The sequence below is a fragment of the Pseudophryne corroboree genome, chromosome 3 (assembly GCF_028390025.1).
Source record: "Pseudophryne corroboree isolate aPseCor3 chromosome 3, aPseCor3.hap2, whole genome shotgun sequence".
NCBI classification, from domain to species: domain Eukaryota; kingdom Metazoa; phylum Chordata; class Amphibia; order Anura; family Myobatrachidae; genus Pseudophryne; species Pseudophryne corroboree.
The window spans coordinates 292,346,594-292,367,277 of NC_086446.1; the positions used below are offsets into that span (position 1 = coordinate 292,346,594).

Here is a 20,684-nt window from a genome sequence, read left to right on the forward strand (position 1 = left end):
ATATTCCGAAATACGGAATATTCCGAAATACGGACTTTTTTGAGTGAGATAGTGAAATCTTTGTTTTTTTATGGCTCAATGTACACAAACCTTGTTTAATACACAAAGTTATTAAAAAATATTGTATTAAATGTCCTTCAGGCTGTGTGTATAAGGTGTATATGAAACATAAATGAATTGTGTGAATGTACACACACTTTGTTTAATGCACAAAGTTATAAAAAATATTGGCTAAAATGACCTTTAGGCTGTGTGTATAAGGTGTATATCTAACATAAATGCATTCTGTGCTTAGATTTAGGTCCCATCACCATGATAATAAGAATTTACTTACCGATAATTCTATTTCTCGGAGTCCGTAGTGGATGCTGGGGTTCCTGAAAGGACCATGGGGAATAGCGGCTCCGCAGGAGACAGGGCACAAAAAAGTAAAGCTTTACTAGGTCAGGTGGTGTGCACTGGCTCCTCCCCCCATGACCCTCCTCCAGACTCCAGCTAGGTACTGTGCCCGGACGAGCATACACAATAAGGGAGGCATTTTGAATCCCGGGTAAGACTCATACCAGCCACACCAATCACACCGTACAACTTGTGATCTAAACCCAGTTAACAGTATGACAACAGAAAGGGCCTCTTAAAGATGGCTCCTTAACAATAACCCGAATTAGTTAACAATAACTATGTACAAGTATTGCAGATAATCCGCACTTGGGATGGGCGCCCAGCATCCACTACGGACTCCGAGAAATAGAATTATCGGTAAGTAAATTCTTATTTTCTCTATCGTCCTAAGTGGATGCTGGGGTTCCTGAAAGGACCATGGGGATTATACCAAAGCTCCCAAACGGGCGGGAGAGTGCGGATGACTCTGCAGCACCGAATGAGAGAACTCCAGGTCCTCCTTTGCCAGGGTATCAAATTTGTAAAATTTTACAAACGTGTTCTCCCCCGACCACGTAGCTGCTCGGCAGAGTTGTAATGCCGAGACCCCTCGGGCAGCCGCCCAAGATGAGCCCACCTTCCTTGTGGAGTGGGCTTTTACAGTTTTAGGCTGTGGCAGGCCTGCCACAGAATGTGCAAGTTGAATTGTGTTACAAATCCAACGAGCAATCGACTGCTTAGAAGCAGGTGCGCCCAACTTGTTGGGTGCATACAATATAAACAGCGAGTCAGATTTTCTGACTCCAGCCGTCCTTGCAATGTATATTTTTAAGGCTCTGACAACGTCCAACAACTTGGAGTCCTCCAAGTCGCTAGTGGCCGCAGGCACCACAATAGGTTGGTTCAGATGAAATGCTGATACCACTTTAGGGAGAAAATGCGGACGAGTCCGCAGTTCTGCCCTATCCGAATGGAAGATTAGATAAGGACTTTTATAAGATAAAGCCGCCAATTCAGATACTCTCCTGGCAGAGGCCAGGGCTAGTAACATAGTCACTTTCAATGTGAGATATTTCAAATCCACCTTTTTCAATGGTTCAAACCAATGGGATTTGAGGAAATCTAAAACTACATTTAGATCCCACGGTGCCACCGGAGGCACCACAGGAGGCTGTATATGCAGTACTCCCTTGACAAAAGTCTGGACCTCAGGGACAGAGGCCAATTCTTTTTGGAAGAATATTGACAGGGCCGAAATTTGAACCTTAATGGATCCCAATTTGAGACCCATAGATAATCCTGATTGCAGGAAATGTAGGAAACGACCCAGTTGGAATTCCTCCGTCGGAACCCTCCGATCCTCGCACCACGCTACATATTTTCGCCAAATGCGGTGATAATGTTTCACGGTGACTTCCTTCCGTGCCTTAATCAAGGTAGGAATGACTTCTTCTGGAATGCCTTTCCCTTTTAGGATCTGGCGTTCAACCGCCATGCCGTCAAACGCAGCCGCGGTAAGTCTTGAAAAAGACAGGGACCCTGCTGTAGCAGGTCCCTTCTCAGAGGTAGAGGCCACGGTTCGTCCGTGAGCATCTCTTGAAGTTCCGGATACCAAGTCCTTCTCGGCCAATCCGGAACCACTAGTATTGTTCTTACTCTTCTTTGCCGTATGATCTTCAATACCTTTGGTATGAGCGGCAGAGGAGGAAACACATACACTGACTGGTACACCCAAGGAGTTACCAGTGCGTCCACAGCTATTGCCTGTGGATCTCTTGACCTGGCGCAATATTTGTCCAGTTTCTTGTTGAGGCGAGACGCCATCATGTCTACAATTGGTCTTTCCCAACGGTCTATTAACATGTTGAAGACTTCTGGATGTAGACCCCACTCTCCCGGATGAAGATCGTGTCTGCTGAGGAAGTCTGCTTCCCAGTTGTCCACGCCCGGGATGAACACTGCTGACAGTGCTATCACGTGATTCTCCGCCCAGCGAAGAATCTTGGCAGCTTCTGCCATTGCACTCCTGCTTCTTGTGCCGCCCTTCCTGTTTACATGGGCGACCGCCGTGATGTTGTCCGACTGAATCAACACCGGCTTTCCTTGCAGGAGAAGTTCCGCCTGGCTTAGAGCATTGTAGATTGCTCTTAGTTCCAGAATGTTTATGTGAAGAGACTTTTCCAGACTCGTCCATACTCCCTGGAAGTTTCTTCCTTGTGTGACTGCTCCCCAGCCTCTCAGGCTGGCGTCCGTGGTCACCAGGATCCAATCCTGAATGCCGAATCTGCGGCCTTCTAATAGGTGAGCCTTCTGCAACCACCACAGAAGTGACACCCTTGTCTTTGGTGACAGGGTTATTCGCAGGTGCATCTGCAGATGCGACCCTGACCATTTGTCCAACAGATCCCTTTGGAATATTCTTGCATGGAATCTGCCGAATGGAATTGCTTCGTAAGAAGCCACCATTTTTCCCAGGACTCTTGTGCATTGATGTACTGACACTTTTCCTGGTTTTAGGAGGTTCCTGACCAGATCGGATAACTCCTTGGCTTTTTCCTCTGGAAGGAAAACCTTTTTCTGAACCGTGTCCAGAATCATTCCTAGGAACAGCAGACGAGTTGTCGGGATTAAATGGGATTTTGGAATATTCAGAATCCACCCGTGTTGTCTTAGCACCTCTTGAGATAGTGCTAAAGCTGTCTCCAGCTGTTCTCTGGACCTTGCCCTTATTAGGAGATCGTCCAAGTATGGGATAACTAATTCGCCTTTTCTTCGAAGAAGAATCATCATCTCGGCCATTACCTTGGTAAAGACCCGAGGCGCCGTGGACAATCCGAACGGCAGCGTCTGAAACTGATAGTGACAGTTTTGAACAATGAACCTGAGGTACCCCTGGTGTGCGGGGTAAATCGGAACGTGTAGATACGCATCCTTGATGTCCAAGGATACCATAAAGTCCCCTTCTTCCAGGTTCGCTATCACTGCTCTGAGTGACTCCATCTTGAACTTGAACTTTTTTATGTAGAGGTTCAAGGACTTCAGATTTAGAATAGGCCTTACCGAGCCATCCGGCTTCGGTACCACAAATAGAGTGGAATAATACCCCTTTCCTTGTTGTAATAGGGGTACTTTGACTATCACCTGCTGAGCGTACAGCTTGTGAATGGCTTCCAACACCCTCTCCCTTTCGGAAGAGACGGTTGGTAAGGCAGACTTCAGGAAACGATGAGGAGGATCCGTCTCTAATTCCAACCTGTACCCCTGAGATATTATCTGCAGGATCCAGGGGTCTACCTGCGAGTGAGCCCACTGCGCGCTGTAATTTTTGAGACGGCCCCCCACTGTCCCCGAGTCCGCTTGAGAGGCCCCAGCGTCATGCTGAGGTTTTTGCAGGAGCCGGGGAGGGCTTCTGTTCCTGGGAAGGAGCTGCCTGTTGGTGTCTCTTCCCTCTTCCTCTGCCTCGTGGCAGGTACGACAAGCCCTTTGCTCTCTTATTTTTGTAGGAGCGAAAAGGCTGCGGTTGAAAGGTCGGTGCCTTTCTCTGTTGGGGAGTGACTTGAGGTAAAAAAGTGGATTTCCCGGCAGTAGCCGTGGCCACCAAGTCTGATAGACCAACTCCAAATAACTCCTCCCCTTTATACGGCAAAACCTCCATGTGACGTTTTGAATCCGCATCGCCTGTCCACTGTCGTGTCCATAAGGCTCTTCTGGCTGAAATGGACATAGCACTCACCCGAGATGCCAGTGTGCAAATATCCCTCTGTGCATCACGCATATAGATAAATGCATCCTTTATTTGTTCTAACGACAGTAAAACATTGTCCCTATCTAGGGTATCAATATTTTCAATCAGGGATTCTGACCAAACTACTCCAGCACTGCACATCCAGGCAGTTGCTATAGCTGGTCGTAGTATAACACCTGCATGTGTGTATATATTCTTTTGAATAACTTCCATCTTTCTATCTGATGGATCCTTAAGTGCGGCCGTCTCAGGAGAGGGTAACGCCACTTGTTTGGATAAGCGTGTGAGCGCCTTGTCCACCTTAGGGGGTGTTTCCCAGCGCGCCCTAACCTCTGGCGGGAAAGGGTATAATGCCAATAACTTTTTTGAAATTATCAACTTTTTATCAGGAGCAACCCACGCTTCATCACACACGTCATTTAATTCTTCTGATTCAGGAAAAACTGTTTGTAGTTTTTTCACACCATACATAATACCCTGTTTTACGGTATCTGTAGTATCAGCTAAATGTAACGTCTCCTTCATTGCCAAAATCATATAACGTGTGGCCCTACTGGAAAATACGTTTGAATTTCTACCGTCGTCACTGGAATCAGTGCCCGTGTCTGGGTCTGTGTCGACCGACTGAGGCAAAGGGCGTTTTACAGCCCCTGACGGTGTTTGAGGCGCCTGGACAGGCATTAATTGATTGTCCGGCCGCCTCATGTCCTCAACTGACTGTTTAAGGGAAGATAAACCATCACGTAATTCCACAAATAAAGGCATCCATTCTGGTGTCGACCCCCTGGGGGGTGACATCTGCATATTTGGCAATTGCTCCGCCTCCACACCAATATCGTCCTCATACATGTCGACACCACGTACCGACACACACCGCAAACTCACAGGGAATGCTCTAATGAAGACAGGACCCACTAGCCCTTTTGGGGAGACAGAGGGAGAGTCTGCCAGCACACACCACAAAGCGCTATATATACAAGGGATATCCTTATATTAAGTGCTCCCTTATAGCTGCTTTAATATATATATATATAGCCATTAATGTGCCCCCCCTCTCTGTTTTACCCTGTTTCTGTAGTGCAGTGCAGGGGAGAGACCTGGGAGCCGTTCTGACCAGCGGAGCTGTGACAGAAAATAAGAATTTACTTACCGATAATTCTATTTCTCGGAGTCCGTAGTGGATGCTGGGGTTCCTGAAAGGACCATGGGGAATAGCGGCTCCGCAGGAGACAGGGCACAAAAAAGTAAAGCTTTACTAGGTCAGGTGGTGTGCACTGGCTCCTCCCCCTATGACCCTCCTCCAGACTCCAGTTAGGTACTGTGCCCGGACGAGCATACACAATAAGGGAGGCATTTTGAATCCCGGGTAAGACTCATACCAGCCACACCAATCACACCGTACAACTTGTGATCTAAACCCAGTTAACAGTATGACAACAGAAAGGGCCTCTTAAAGATGGCTCCTTAACAATAACCCGAATTAGTTAACAATAACTATGTACAAGTATTGCAGACAATCCGCACTTGGGATGGGCGCCCAGCATCCACTACGGACTCCGAGAAATAGAATTATCGGTAAGTAAATTCTTATTTTCTCTATCGTCCTAAGTGGATGCTGGGGTTCCTGAAAGGACCATGGGGATTATACCAAAGCTCCCAAACGGGCGGGAGAGTGCGGATGACTCTGCAGCACCGAATGAGAGAACTCCAGGTCCTCCTTTGCCAGGGTATCAAATTTGTAAAATTTTACAAACGTGTTCTCCCCCGACCACGTAGCTGCTCGGCAGAGTTGTAATGCCGAGACCCCTCGGGCAGCCGCCCAAGATGAGCCCACCTTCCTTGTGGAGTGGGCTTTTACAGTTTTAGGCTGTGGCAGGCCTGCCACAGAATGTGCAAGTTGAATTGTGTTACAAATCCAACGAGCAATCGACTGCTTAGAAGCAGGTGCGCCCAACTTGTTGGGTGCATACAATATAAACAGCGAGTCAGATTTTCTGACTCCAGCCGTCCTTGCAATGTATATTTTTAAGGCTCTGACAACGTCCAACAACTTGGAGTCCTCCAAGTCGCTAGTGGCCGCAGGCACCACAATAGGTTGGTTCAGATGAAATGCTGATACCACTTTAGGGAGAAAATGCGGACGAGTCCGCAGTTCTGCCCTATCCGAATGGAAGATTAGATAAGGACTTTTATAAGATAAAGCCGCCAATTCAGATACTCTCCTGGCAGAGGCCAGGACTAGTAACATAGTCACTTTCAATGTGAGATATTTCAAATCCACCTTTTTCAATGGTTCAAACCAATGGGATTTGAGGAAATCTAAAACTACATTTAGATCCCACGGTGCCACCGGAGGCACCACAGGAGGCTGTATATGCAGTACTCCCTTGACAAAAGTCTGGACCTCAGGGACAGAGGCCAATTCTTTTTGGAAGAATATTGACAGGGCCGAAATTTGAACCTTAATGGATCCCAATTTGAGACCCATAGATAATCCTGATTGCAGGAAATGTAGGAAACGACCCAGTTGGAATTCCTCCGTCGGAACCTTCCGATCCTCGCACCACGCTACATATTTTCGCCAAATGCGGTGATAATGTTTCACGGTGACTTCCTTCCGTGCCTTAATCAAGGTAGGAATGACTTCTTCTGGAATGCCTTTCCCTTTTAGGATCTGGCGTTCAACCGCCATGCCGTCAAACGCAGCCGCGGTAAGTCTTGAAAAAGACAGGGACCCCGCTGTAGCAGGTCCCTTCTCAGAGGTAGAGGCCACGGTTCGTCCGTGAGCATCTCTTGAAGTTCCGGATACCAAGTCCTTCTCGGCCAATCCGGAACCACTAGTATTGTTCTTACTCTTCTTTGCCGTATGATCTTCAATACCTTTGGTATGAGCGGCAGAGGAGGAAACACATACACTGACTGGTACACCCAAGGAGTTACCAGTGCGTCCACAGCTATTGCCTGTGGATCTCTTGACCTGGCGCAATATTTGTCCAGTTTCTTGTTGAGGCGAGACGCCATCATGTCTACAATTGGTCTTTCCCAACGGTCTATTAACATGTTGAAGACTTCTGGATGTAGACCCCACTCTCCCGGATGAAGATCGTGTCTGCTGAGGAAGTCTGCTTCCCAGTTGTCCACGCCCGGGATGAACACTGCTGACAGTGCTATCACGTGATTCTCCGCCCAGCGAAGAATCTTGGCAGCTTCTGCCATTGCACTCCTGCTTCTTGTGCCGCCCTGCCTGTTTACATGGGCGACCGCCGTGATGTTGTCCGACTGAATCAACACCGGCTTTCCTTGCAGGAGAAGTTCCGCCTGGCTTAGAGCATTGTAGATTGCTCTTAGTTCCAGAATGTTTATGTGAAGAGACTTTTCCAGACTCGTCCATACTCCCTGGAAGTTTCTTCCTTGTGTGACTGCTCCCCAGCCTCTCAGGCTGGCGTCCGTGGTCACCAGGATCCAATCCTGAATGCCGAATCTGCGGCCTTCTAATAGGTGAGCCTTCTGCAACCACCACAGAAGTGACACCCTTGTCTTTGGTGACAGGGTTATTCGCAGGTGCATCTGCAGATGCGACCCTGACCATTTGTGTACTGACACTTTTCCTGGTTTTAGGAGGTTCCTGACCAGATCGGATAACTCCTTGGCTTTTTCCTCTGGAAGGAAAACCTTTTTCTGAACCGTGTCCAGAATCATTCCTAGGAACAGCAGACGAGTTGTCGGGATTAAATGGGATTTTGGAATATTCAGAATCCACCCGTGTTGTCTTAGCACCTCTTGAGATAGTGCTAAAGCTGTCTCCAGCTGTTCTCTGGACCTTGCCCTTATTAGGAGATCGTCCAAGTATGGGATAACTAATACGCCTTTTCTTCGAAGAAGAATCATCATCTCGGCCATTACCTTGGTAAAGACCCGAGGCGCCGTGGACAATCCGAACGGCAGCGTCTGAAACTGATAGTGACAGTTTTGAACAATGAACCTGAGGTACCCCTGGTGTGCGGGGTAAATCGGAACGTGTAGATACGCATCCTTGATGTCCAAGGATACCATAAAGTCCCCTTCTTCCAGGTTCGCTATCACTGCTCTGAGTGACTCCATCTTGAACTGGAACTTTTTTATGTAGAGGTTCAAGGACTTCAGATTTAGAATAGGCCTTACCGAGCCATCCGGCTTCGGTACCACAAATAGAGTGGAATAATACCCCTTTCCTTGTTGTAATAGGGGTACTTTGACTATCACCTGCTGAGCGTACAGCTTGTGAATGGCTTCCAACACCCTCTCCCTTTCGGAAGAGACGGTTGGTAAGGCAGACTTCAGGAAACGATGAGGAGGATCCGTCTCTAATTCCAACCTGTACCCCTGAGATATTATCTGCAGGATCCAGGGGTCTACCTGCGAGTGAGCCCACTGCGCGCTGTAATTTTTGAGACGGCCCCCCACTGTCCCCGAGTCCGCTTGAGAGGCCCCAGCGTCATGCTGAGGTTTTTGCAGGAGCCGGGGAGGGCTTCTGTTCCTGGGAAGGAGCTGCCTGTTGGTGTCTCTTCCCTCTTCCTCTGCCTCGTGGCAGGTACGACAAGCCCTTTGCTCTCTTATTTTTGTAGGAGCGAAAAGGCTGCGGTTGAAAAGTCGGTGCCTTTCTCTGTTGGGGAGTGACTTGAGGTAAAAAAGTGGATTTCCCGGCAGTAGCCGTGGCCACCAAGTCTGATAGACCAACTCCAAATAACTCCTCCCCTTTATACGGCAAAACCTCCATGTGACGTTTTGAATCCGCATCGCCTGTCCACTGTCGTGTCCATAAGGCTCTTCTGGCTGAAATGGACATAGCACTCACCCGAGATGCCAGTGTGCAAATATCCCTCTGTGCATCACGCATATAGATAAATGCATCCTTTATTTGTTCTAACGACAGTAAAACATTGTCCCTATCTAGGGTATCAATATTTTCAATCAGGGATTCTGACCAAACTACTCCAGCACTGCACATCCAGGCAGTTGCTATAGCTGGTCGTAGTATAACACCTGCATGTGTGTATATATTCTTTTGAATAACTTCCATCTTTCTATCTGATGGATGCTTAAGTGCGGCCGTCTCAGGAGAGGGTAACGCCACTTGTTTGGATAAGCGTGTGAGCGCCTTGTCCACCTTATGGGGTGTTTCCCAGCGCGCCCTAACCTCTGGCGGGAAAGGGTATAATGCCAATAACTTTTTTGAAATTATCAACTTTTTATCAGGAGCAACCCACGCTTCATCACACACGTCATTTAATTCTTCTGATTCAGGAAAAACTGTTTGTAGTTTTTTCACACCATACATAATACCCTGTTTTACGGTATCTGTAGTATCAGCTAAATGTAACGTCTCCTTCATTGCCAAAATCATATAACGTGTGGCCCTACTGGAAAATACGTTTGAATTTCTACCGTCGTCACTGGAATCAGTGCCCGTGTCTGGGTCTGTGTCGACCGACTGAGGCAAAGGGCGTTTTACAGCCCCTGACGGTGTTTGAGGCGCCTGGACAGGCATTAATTGATTGTCCGGCCGCCTCATGTCCTCAACTGACTGTTTAAGGGAAGATAAACCATCACGTAATTCCACAAATAAAGGCATCCATTCTGGTGTCGACCCCCTGGGGGGTGACATCTGCATATTTGGCAATTGCTCCGCCTCCACACCAATATCGTCCTCATACATGTCGACACCACGTACCGACACACACCGCAAACTCACAGGGAATGCTCTAATGAAGACAGGACCCACTAGCCCTTTTGGGGAGACAGAGGGAGAGTCTGCCAGCACACACCACAAAGCGCTATATATACAAGGGATATCCTTATATTAAGTGCTCCCTTATAGCTGCTTTAATATATATATATATAGCCATTAATGTGCCCCCCCTCTCTGTTTTACCCTGTTTCTGTAGTGCAGTGCAGGGGAGAGACCTGGGAGCCGTTCTGACCAGCGGAGCTGTGACAGAAAATGGCGCCGTGTGCTGAGGAGATAGGCCCCGCCCCTTTTTCGGCGGGTTCTTCTCCCGCTATTTTTCCAGTCAGGCAGGGGTTAAATATCTCCATATAGCCCCTATGGGCTATATGTGAGGTATTTTTAGCCTTGTATAAGGTTTATATTTGCCTCTCAGAGCGCCCCCCCCCAGCGCTCTGCACCCTCAGTGACTGCCCAGTGAAGTGTGCTGAGAGGAAAATGGCGCACAGCTGCAGTGCTGTGCGCTACCTTATGAAGACTGAGGAGTCTTCAGCCGCCGGTTTCCGGACCTCTTCACGCTTCAGCATCTGCAAGGGGGTCGGCGGCGCGGCTCCGGGACCGGACTCCACGGCTGGGCCTGTGTTCGATCCCTCTGGAGCTAATGGTGTCCAGTAGCCAAGCAGCAAATCCACTCTGCATGCAGGTGAGTTTACTACTTTCCCCCTAAGTCCCACGTTGCAGTGATCCTGTTGCCAGCAGGACTCACTGTAAAGAAAAAAACCTAAACTAAACTTTCTCTAAGCAGCTCTTTAGGAGAGCCACCTAGATTGCACCCTTCTCGTTCGGGCACAAAATCTAACTGGAGTCTGGAGGAGGGTCATAGGGGGAGGAGCCAGTGCACACCACCTGACCTAGTAAAGCTTTACTTTTTTGTGCCCTGTCTCCTGCGGAGCCGCTATTCCCCATGGTCCTTTCAGGAACCCCAGCATCCACTTAGGACGATAGAGAAAATGGCGCCGTGTGCTGAGGAGATAGGCCCCGCCCCTTTTTCGGCGGGTTCTTCTCCCGCTATTTTTCCAGTCAGGCAGGGGTTAAATATCTCCATATAGCCCCTATGGGCTATATGTGAGGTATTTTTAGCCTTGTATAAGGTTTATATTTGCCTCTCAGAGCGCCCCCCCCCAGCGCTCTGCACCCTCAGTGACTGCCCAGTGAAGTGTGCTGAGAGGAAAATGGCGCACAGCTGCAGTGCTGTGCGCTACCTTATGAAGACTGAGGAGTCTTCAGCCGCCGGTTTCCGGACCTCTTCACGCTTCAGCATCTGCAAGGGGGTCGGCGGCGCGGCTCCGGGACCGGACTCCACGGCTGGGCCTGTGTTCGATCCCTCTGGAGCTAATGGTGTCCAGTAGCCAAGCAGCAAATCCACTCTGCATGCAGGTGAGTTTACTACTTTCCCCCTAAGTCCCACGTTGCAGTGATCCTGTTGCCAGCAGGACTCACTGTAAAGAAAAAAACCTAAACTAAACTTTCTCTAAGCAGCTCTTTAGGAGAGCCACCTAGATTGCACCCTTCTCGTTCGGGCACAAAATCTAACTGGAGTCTGGAGGAGGGTCATGGGGGGAGGAGCCAGTGCACACCACCTGACCTAGTAAAGCTTTACTTTTTTGTGCCCTGTCTCCTGCGGAGCCGCTATTCCCCATGGTCCTTTCAGGAACCCCAGCATCCACTTAGGACGATAGAGAAATCTCATTATGGTATGCAATTATTCCAAAATACGGAAAAATCCGATATCCAAAATACCTCTGGTCCCAAGCATTTTGGATAAGGGAGACTCAACCTGTATAATAATAATAATAATAATAATAATAATAATAATAATAATAATAATAATTTTAAACCTACCAGTGTTGATTAATAATATTTAAAAAACAGTTAACAATACTTGACTATTGTATGAATTGTAATGATGATCATTATTTGTAATGTAAGGGTATAATGTACAGTAGTGTATACAGTATAATGATGAAACCATTAAAAAAGTATTGTTCGTACGGATATAATATAAATGCAGTGTATTACATTTTTCATTGCCTATGATAAAACAAATACTATTCTCCCAACATTTTTCCCACGTGTATATACTGATCCCCCAGATATGTAATCGACAACTGAGGCTATATAATAATGTCTTATATTTAGCAGCGTATTATAGTATTTATTTACACCGGCTCCAGCCAGCCCCAGTAAGATGAATAATGAAAGTTCGGAGCCAGCAGCAGCAGCGATAAGTGTGAGCCCCTGTGGAGCAGCAGGCAGACCCTCTCCTCAGGGCAGGTCTCTCGGTGGCTGCCCCCGCCCCTCTCCTGTAACAATCTCTGGCAGCCCATCGTGGTAAATGTTTTAGTTTGGAGCTAGGGGGAGAGCGGGAGCACACAGACAGCAGGACCGGCCTCACCCCCTGCTGCCCGCTACAGTCCCGGGAGGAGGATGGCATCAGTGCCCACCCTAGCACGCTGCTGGCTGCTCTGCCTCATCTGGAGGACGATCAGCGCTCAGGAGTTGCCCATTAATGGAGTGAATGGCCACAGCCTGCACCCTCCATACTTCAACCTGGCAGAGGGCACAAGGATTTTCGCCACTGCCACCTGCGGGGAGGGGGAAGGAGGCAGACCCGTGGAGGCCCTTTACTGCAAGCTAGTTGGGGGACCAGTATTTGGAGATCCTAGCCAGACCATCCAGGTACTGCACCCTTATTTGGCACTGTAGGGGTTAATGGCTTGCACTGTTCATGGTCGGGATGGACATTGGGTCCCCCTCCTCTTGTATAATGGTCAATTTTATTGTACTTTGTTTCACTTTCACTCCCACATTAGCTACAAATAAGATCGGTACATGTAATAAGGATTCGAGGTGATCTGCACCCTCTTTAATATGCGCCCCTAGAGCTCTTGCTGCGCTATGTGCCTTTAACCCGTTGATCACTGTAGCATCTCGTTTAGCAACGGTGGCAGACGAGCTCAGTAAACTGCTGCGGAGTAAGCCTCACTAGGCTGCAAATATGTATCCCTCCTTTATAAAAGACAGCAGCTGCATTTGCACTTGTTACTGACCTGTTACCTCTATCCTATTTCCTGCTCTATCCACTCCAGCAGTTGTCATTACTGGGGACTTTTTTTTTTCTTTCTATTTTTAAAACAAATTGTTATTGTTGTCTAGTGTATGGATGGATGGCCATTTACTGTATGTAGGATTGTGTATTCTCAAACAACTTGATTGGCTGACGGTTTAGTATAAAATTCCAGTTTTGTTATCTGTCAACTTGGTATATATTATATTATATTTTAGGGCTTCAAATTAAATGTATATGTAGATTATTATTATTATTATTTTTTTTTTTTTTGGTTAAAAATAAATAAATATGTGATTGTCAAATCAGCATGGAAAGCAACTACTCTTACAACACCTCTTGTGTGTCTACTTCTGCCCCATGGCAGAAAAATAGGTTACTGCCCTAATTTTATAGATCTCATCTGCCGTCATTGTTTAAATTCCTACTGGCTTATAGGTGTGGATCTGGCCAATAATGGCAAGCGATTTATCTGATGAGCTGTGTCAGTTTCTCCAATGAGATGCTTTAAGTCTTGGTGATTGTGTCATGTTCCCCTTATCTAAACTGTTGGCGGTCTCTTTGAACTGTGAAATGACTGACCTTCCTCTTATTGGGATACAACCTAGTTAAGTGCCACAAGCAGGATACAATCACTGTTTAATCAGCAGGGGCTGGGATGTAATTAAACCTTCATTTTCCACTGAGAAACAACATGATGGGGATATTTTTATTACATTTATTTATATTATACCTATTCCTCATTAACCACCATTATTTTCCATTGTGTAAAGTGACACAACATACTGTTGTTGGAATTTTGACAACACAGAAATCGACATCACTAACAATACTGATTATGCACTGTAAAGCATTGAAGAAATTAAAATAACAATATATATGTTTTTTAAGTGTGTCTATTTCCAACACTCAGGGGTGGGCATATTAATGTGAGTCAAACTGAGGTTTAGCCTACCTAATCAGGAGGAATGAGGCCAAAAGTGCCTCATACCTCATTGATGTCCCAGGCAATTATTACCGTATATCTGATTTCCCTTTATATTGATTCAGCTCACAAGTGTGTGTAGAGGACAGGTTCACTTTATATTTGGGGAGAAAAGCTCTACACATACCATGCCTTAATAAGTAACTTGACAAGACAAACCCAAAGTTCTCTAACTCATCTTCCCTCTATACCATGACATGTAATAGGATCTAATTTTTTTAAAGCGATTGGGGGTGTTCACATTACTCCCACCACCACTATACTGTATGCCGGGCAAAGACATGCTCAGTGGCAACCCACTACTTTACCTCCTGTTACTTATGTATGTTGCCTTGATAAAGTCATAAGAGCTTACTGAACACATGGATGATGTAAAATAAAATGCCAAACACATTCATTATAGCAGCGATGTGTACAATGTAATCTCTGCTGAAGGAATCCACTGGGCTGTGCAGGGAAATTGTATAGGGCAGAGGTTCTCAAACACAGCCCTCAAGGCACCACAACAGTCCAGGTTTTACATTTATCTATGATTGGCCACAGGTGACTTAATTAGCACCTCAATCAGTTTGATTTAACCATTTGTGCTGAGCCATGGATATTTGGACTATTGGGGTTCCTTGAGGACCGCATTTGAGAAACTCTGGTATAGGGTTCTTACACTTATAAGTTCTAATTAGTTCTGTGTGACTTTTTTTTCCCTCTACTTTGTAGAGAATTCATTAAATACTATATAATGTATATTTACAAATCCAAAACTTTTTAATATTCCAGTTCGCTAGGAATGTAAATCATTTAACATAGAGTACCGTGGAAAAAAGCTGCAAAGTAATGTTTTCAAAAAGATAAGTGTTAATAGCTTATTTTTATTAATTAACAAAATGCAAAGTTAATGAACAGAAGATAAATCTAAATCAAATCAATCTTCAGTGCAACCACCCTTTACCTTCAAAACAGCGTCAATTCTAGGCACACTTGCACACAGTTTTTGAAGGAACTTGGCAGTTTGGTTGTTCCAAACATCTTGGAGAACTAACCACAGATCTTCTATGGATGTAGGCTTGCTCAGATCCTTCTGTCTCTTCATGTAATCCCAGACAGACTCAATGATGTTGAGATCAGGGCTCTGTGGGGGCCATATCATCACTTCCAGGACTCCTTATTCTTGTTTTGAGAAAGCGTAAGAACATACAGGAGGAAATGGTGGAGATGCATCTGGATACCCGAGAAAGCAGGGAAGGGGAGAGATAAGTAGATCAGAGGCACATACACACTAGAAAACATGACCAATGTGAAAGATGAACAATGTGGACGATGAGCAATTTCCCTTGAACTTCCCAGAGCCCTGACAAACAAAATTGAGTGTAAACACTAATGGGCCCTACAGACTCGGCGATGTGCCGCCGAGCTGCCCGACCGCCGATACGGCAGACGGGCGACCCAGCAGCGAGGGGGAGTGAAGTTTCTTCACTCCCCCCGTTACCCGGCTCCGTAGACGTGCAGGCAAATATGGACGATCTCGTCCATATTGGCCTGCATGCACAGCCGACAGGGCACCAGCGATGAACGAGCGCAGGGCCGCGCATCGTTCATCGCTGGTGCCTCCATACTGCATGATATGAACGTTATCTCGTTCATTAATGAACGAGATCGTTCATATCGTGCAGTGATGTCGGCCAGTGTGTAGGGCCCATAAGTAATTTTTCAAACAATTTGAAAGATATCTTTGGAATTGGCACCTTTTTTTTTTACATATTTTAATATTGCGGAGGCATTTCTGGGTGTGTGGGCAGGGCTGTAGAAGGGGGAACCAATTAAGTTTTTTTTCACCCACTGCCCCACCAATTTCCACTGTGCCCCCAACTTAATAAAAAGTACCCGGGCCTCCCATTAAGACCGCGTTACTGTGCTGGGTGCCTCCACAAATAATAATCACATGAAGTCCAAAGGTGCGCCACTCCTAGCGGTTTAAATAAAGGACAACAGCAGGGCATGCGTGTAGACAACGTTTCAATGCCTTTATTGCGGCGTAAAAGACCTGATGACAATGCCACAATAAAGGCATTGAAACGTCTACACGCATGCCCTGCTGTTGTCCTTTATTTAAGCCGCTAGGAGTGCTGCTCCTAGCTGAGCCGCTGACGGGAGCCGCTGACCGCTCAGCGTCTCCGTCCGCTGCCCCACCAATGAAGTTATAAACCCACTGTGCCACCAACCCACTGTGCCACCAACTTAATATAAAATTAATTATAACGGGTTCAATATAATATAAATTATATATATTATTAAACCCATTATAATTAATTTTATATTAAGTTGGTGGCACAGTGAGTTTATAACTTCAGTGGTGGGGCAGTGGAGGGAGACGCTGAGCGGTCAGCGGCTCAGATATGAAGCCGCTGGTGGGGATGGAGCCGCGGGAGGGGCGATGCGCTGAGCGGTCAGCGGCTCCTGTCAGAGTCTCAGATATGAAGCCGCTGGCGGGGACGGAGCTGCTGGAGAGGAGGGAGCCTCTGCCGGGGAGGGAGCCGCTGGAGGGGAGGTGAGCAATGTCACATTGTGCACATCACTCATCTCGGCTCCGTACACACATGCCGTGATGAGCGATGTCACAAGTAACATTGCTCACATTGAGCAGGCAGCACAGCCAACCTCCAATCAACGAGCGCGGGTGCCCGAATCGTTGATTGGAGGGCCATACACATTAGATGATGTGAACGATATATCGTTCACAATCGTCATTATCTTTCAGATCTTTGAAAAATATCTTATAGCGTGTATGGCCCTGTGGAGTTGAGTCTTGTCGGCATAGAGCTGATACTGGAGGCTGAAGAAACTGATCAGTTCACCCAGGGAAGAGGTGTATGCAGAAGAGTGCAGAGGCATAAAGACAGAATGCTGTAGAACTCCTACAGGAAGGATGGATGGGAGAAGTGGACCCAGAGGTCAAAAAAGTAAAAGAGCGGTTGGCGCAGTAGGCAGGGAATCTGAAGGGTGCGCAGTAGAAGAGGGTGATCCACAGTCCAGGAGGATGAGCAGAGGGAAGTGACACCTGGATTTGTCCAAGAGAAGATCATTGGTGACTTTGGCCAAGGCAGTTTCAGTAAAGTGGAGGGGTGAAAAAGCTAGATTGGAGAGGATTAAGGATACAGTTGTCAGAAAGGTAGCTGGTGAGACTATATTTTTTTTCCCAACCATAACCTCCTCACTGTATGACCTCTCTCATAGCTTTATGACTTTCAGTAACTGAACCTATTACTTATGATTACTTGGTGCTCTTTCAGTCTCTACACTGTCCATGAATTCACTGCTCGTAAAGTAACTGGTTACTGTCACAGCTTCACAGAACAGTGCCTGTATAAAATGTCATATGTGTATCTGTTTTATATCTGTATGTCATGGCTCTGATGTCCCAGCACCACTAGTGAGTTTCTCAATGTTTATTTTAGGGGCAGTACTGCGACATCTGTTTAGCAAACAGCGGAGAGAGAGCGCATCCCATTACCAATGCCATTGATGGCACCGAGCGATGGTGGCAGAGCCCCCCCTTGTCCCGAGGGCTGGAGTACAATGAGGTCAATGTTACCCTGGATCTGGGTCAGGTCTGTATCATTTTTGGATATAATACATCTGACAAATGTTTCAGCCATCCCAGCAGACGGAACAGATTAGCAATCTTACACCGAGGTTGAGTGTCACTGCTAATTTGAGTGAGTCTGTAATAGTTGAGATGGCATCATTTATTAACATGGAGTAATGTGCACAAATGTCCTGTAATGTATAACAACCAATCATGTTATAGCTGTCATTTTTCTATGATAGTTTAGAAAATGAATGCTAACATCTGATTAGTTGCAGTATATTTTTATATACCAAACTTTTTCAACAGTAGTTTGCTGATGTAACCATTGCATTGTTTCTAAAATCGCGAATAGCCGCTTATTGGCCACCTGCGTATGCGCCATGATTGCATCGCGCACGCACGGGTGCTCACAATGGCAATGTGACTCACAGGCGGTGGGCATTCGGGGGCGGTGACGCGGCATTGTGATGGAGTGGTGCAGGGAACGCAGGTATGTCATGACAATTTTCAGGTATGTCATGACAATTTTCGGAGTGGCCGGATGACGTTGCCTGTGACGGGAAACACGGCAGTGGTGCGCCTGTATACGCAGCGTGGCTGAGTATACAGGGGTCAAATGCTATTTGCCGCTTTCTGCGATGCGATCGCAGTTGAATTGCAATCACATTGCTGGGCTGCGCTACACATGCGGGCGGCGTTGCCCTGTTCTGGGCGGTACCCAGCATGCGACTTTATCAGTAGCAGCATTTGGGTTTGTTGCAAAACTGTTACTGACTCTGAATAACCCCCATTGACCAGAGAGGATTTGGTGTATCCCCTAACTGGTGGTCTCACTCAACTCTTATTTCCCATAGATTGTGAGCTCACCCCCAGCTGGAAAGTGCCCTAATGTTGATGACTATTCTTGTCTGGCTGTCCTGGAGGAGGAGGGGATGGTTCATTTAATTGTGTTTTATTGTGTGCTGAGAAACCCTCCCCCAACACACACATTTCAGAACACAGTGGTTGTGGAAATAGAGGCTAAATCTCGGAACAAACCGTGACTCTTGGAGGCCTGATGTGCAGAATTACTGCATTGTATGCAGTTTAGCAAGCCCAGGAGTCTTTCTAGAAGGCTGTAGCAGATTAGTATACGCACGTTCAGCATATCAAAGAACAGGTTTATGATAAGAGTACTAAAATCTTATGTGTGCTTTGCTTCTGAAAGTGAGCTGTAATGTTGTACCCAGGAGTCCTGTCCCAGCTTTGGCATTCCCTTCTAGACAGTAAGCTCTCACAAGCAGGACCCTCTCTACCTGCAACTCCATCATCAACCTTATATGTACTTAATTCTGTTTTTATGTGTGATTGTAGTCTATATCATTTGTAACTCTGGCACTGCATATATTTTTGTGGCGCCTTACACCTGATGACAATGCGGACGCTCTTGCGACCTGTAAAAGATAAAGATGCTCGTTAGCCATAGTAAACGTAGAGTATGTGAATATTCTTACAAAGAACTAAGAATCAAAAAGGGTTGAGATTACCCAAAGGATAAAAAAAGGGGAAGACTAGATGGGCCAAGTGGTTCTTATCTTCCATCAAATTCTATGTATTTATTTGTGCATTTGTGTTATTAGATTGCAAACTCTTCTTTCTATTTTTTTTCCCACACATGCTCTGTGTTACTTTGTTCATACATATGTTCCCTGTGGAAATTGCGTCTGTCACATTATAAGTGATGCTAGTGTTTCTATAAATGCTGCTAAATAATAGCTGTATAAACTGAGTTCTAACGTTAGAAATCACATTGGCTTTCTATGAACTCTTTTTTTAAAAGCTCATATTCTGCTGCCTCATTATTATATATATATTATACTATACTATACTATTATATGGCAGAAAACGTCTTTGTTACTTCTGATAGCCTCATATAATACAGTAGGTAAAATTGCAGCAAGATTATATAGAATTAGAACATTAATAATTTCATAAAGTAGGGATAAAATCAAAGCAAGAGGCAAATACATTGAGCAGATTAAGAGTGTCCGCTCCATTTAATTTGCTGTATGTGTCTCCCACTTAAACCAAGTACACATTGAATAAAAAGAAAGTTCCACAAAAGAGGCAATGGGTTGTGGATGATTCTTTAACCATGGAATTGGCCAAAGTGTGAAAAATGTTATTGTCTACTAACAGCTGTGTTATTATATAACTAACAGAATTTTTTTGTGTGTGTGTGTCCTATCAGTTTACTTAAGTAGGCAAAGGTTTTAAATGTGATACACCAGACCTATGTTCAGATAGTTCTGCAAACCGTTCTACTAATCTCAGCCTAACTTGCCATAGTTTTGTCAGGTAGACGTTTGTTTCCTGTCCTACGGATATGTATGGAATTCCAGTTATCCTGGGATCAGTCTGTACCTGTGCAGTCTCTCGTACATCCGGAGAGAGCTTACAAATGTATTCCTTCAAACAAGGACTCTTGACATCTGTGATAGCTCTCTGTGTCCCTCTCAGCTTAACTCTTTGCCTGTAATAGAAAGTTTAACTTATCCAGCCTGCTTTATCAACTTGCATGCACTTTTCTCTCATGTAGCTGTTTTAAAAAAATTACCTTAGCCAAGGTGTGGTGTGTTATTTTGTGGAATGTGCTTCTTGTGGACTGGAGACCCTCACTGTCCTTGAGGGGCATTCCTTAAATACCTGAATCTGTTGGGTTTACTGGTTGGCACTTTTCATTATACTTGCTTTCCATTAAGCATTGTGCTGACAGTTAAAGCTTGCCATAGGGTCCCGTGTTAGTTTGTTGGTATATATTGTGTTAAGTTACTACATTTTCCAGAGTTAAAGATGTTCCATATACATAAATGACCACCAGTATCTGTACATTGGAATTAGGTCTGTTTACTAACAGCAGATGTGATGCTTTCCAGTCGACGTGATAGTGGTCAATGCAGGCTGAGAAGTATAGGCCCATACACACTAGCCAATTTTGAGCTCAAAGTAGCTTACTTTTGGTGTTTTGAGCTCAAATTCGACCAGTGTGTATGGCCGGGCGATGAGCGGTGATGCGCGCTCCCGGATCATCGCTGGCCGCCGCCGCCCGCCGGGCTGTTAGAACAGCCGAGTTAACTACTTTCCACTGTCTCCTACGGTGGAAAGTGGTTCACCCCCCCT

At 46.0% G+C, this 20,684-nt stretch overlaps 1 protein-coding gene across 1 annotated transcript in view; it reads left to right on the forward strand.

Annotated features, from left to right (window-relative positions):
• Window positions 1-12,166: 12,166 nt before the first annotated feature.
• Window positions 12,167-20,684, forward strand: part of LAMA5 (laminin subunit alpha 5) — a 259,245-nt gene continuing 250,727 nt past the window's right edge. The window contains exons 1-2 of the mRNA XM_063959301.1: window positions 12,167-12,569; window positions 17,392-17,544. Coding sequence (XP_063815371.1) covers window positions 12,318-12,569; window positions 17,392-17,544 — 405 coding nt within the window. The 5' untranslated portion in view covers window positions 12,167-12,317. The remainder of the gene's footprint in view (window positions 12,570-17,391; window positions 17,545-20,684) is intronic.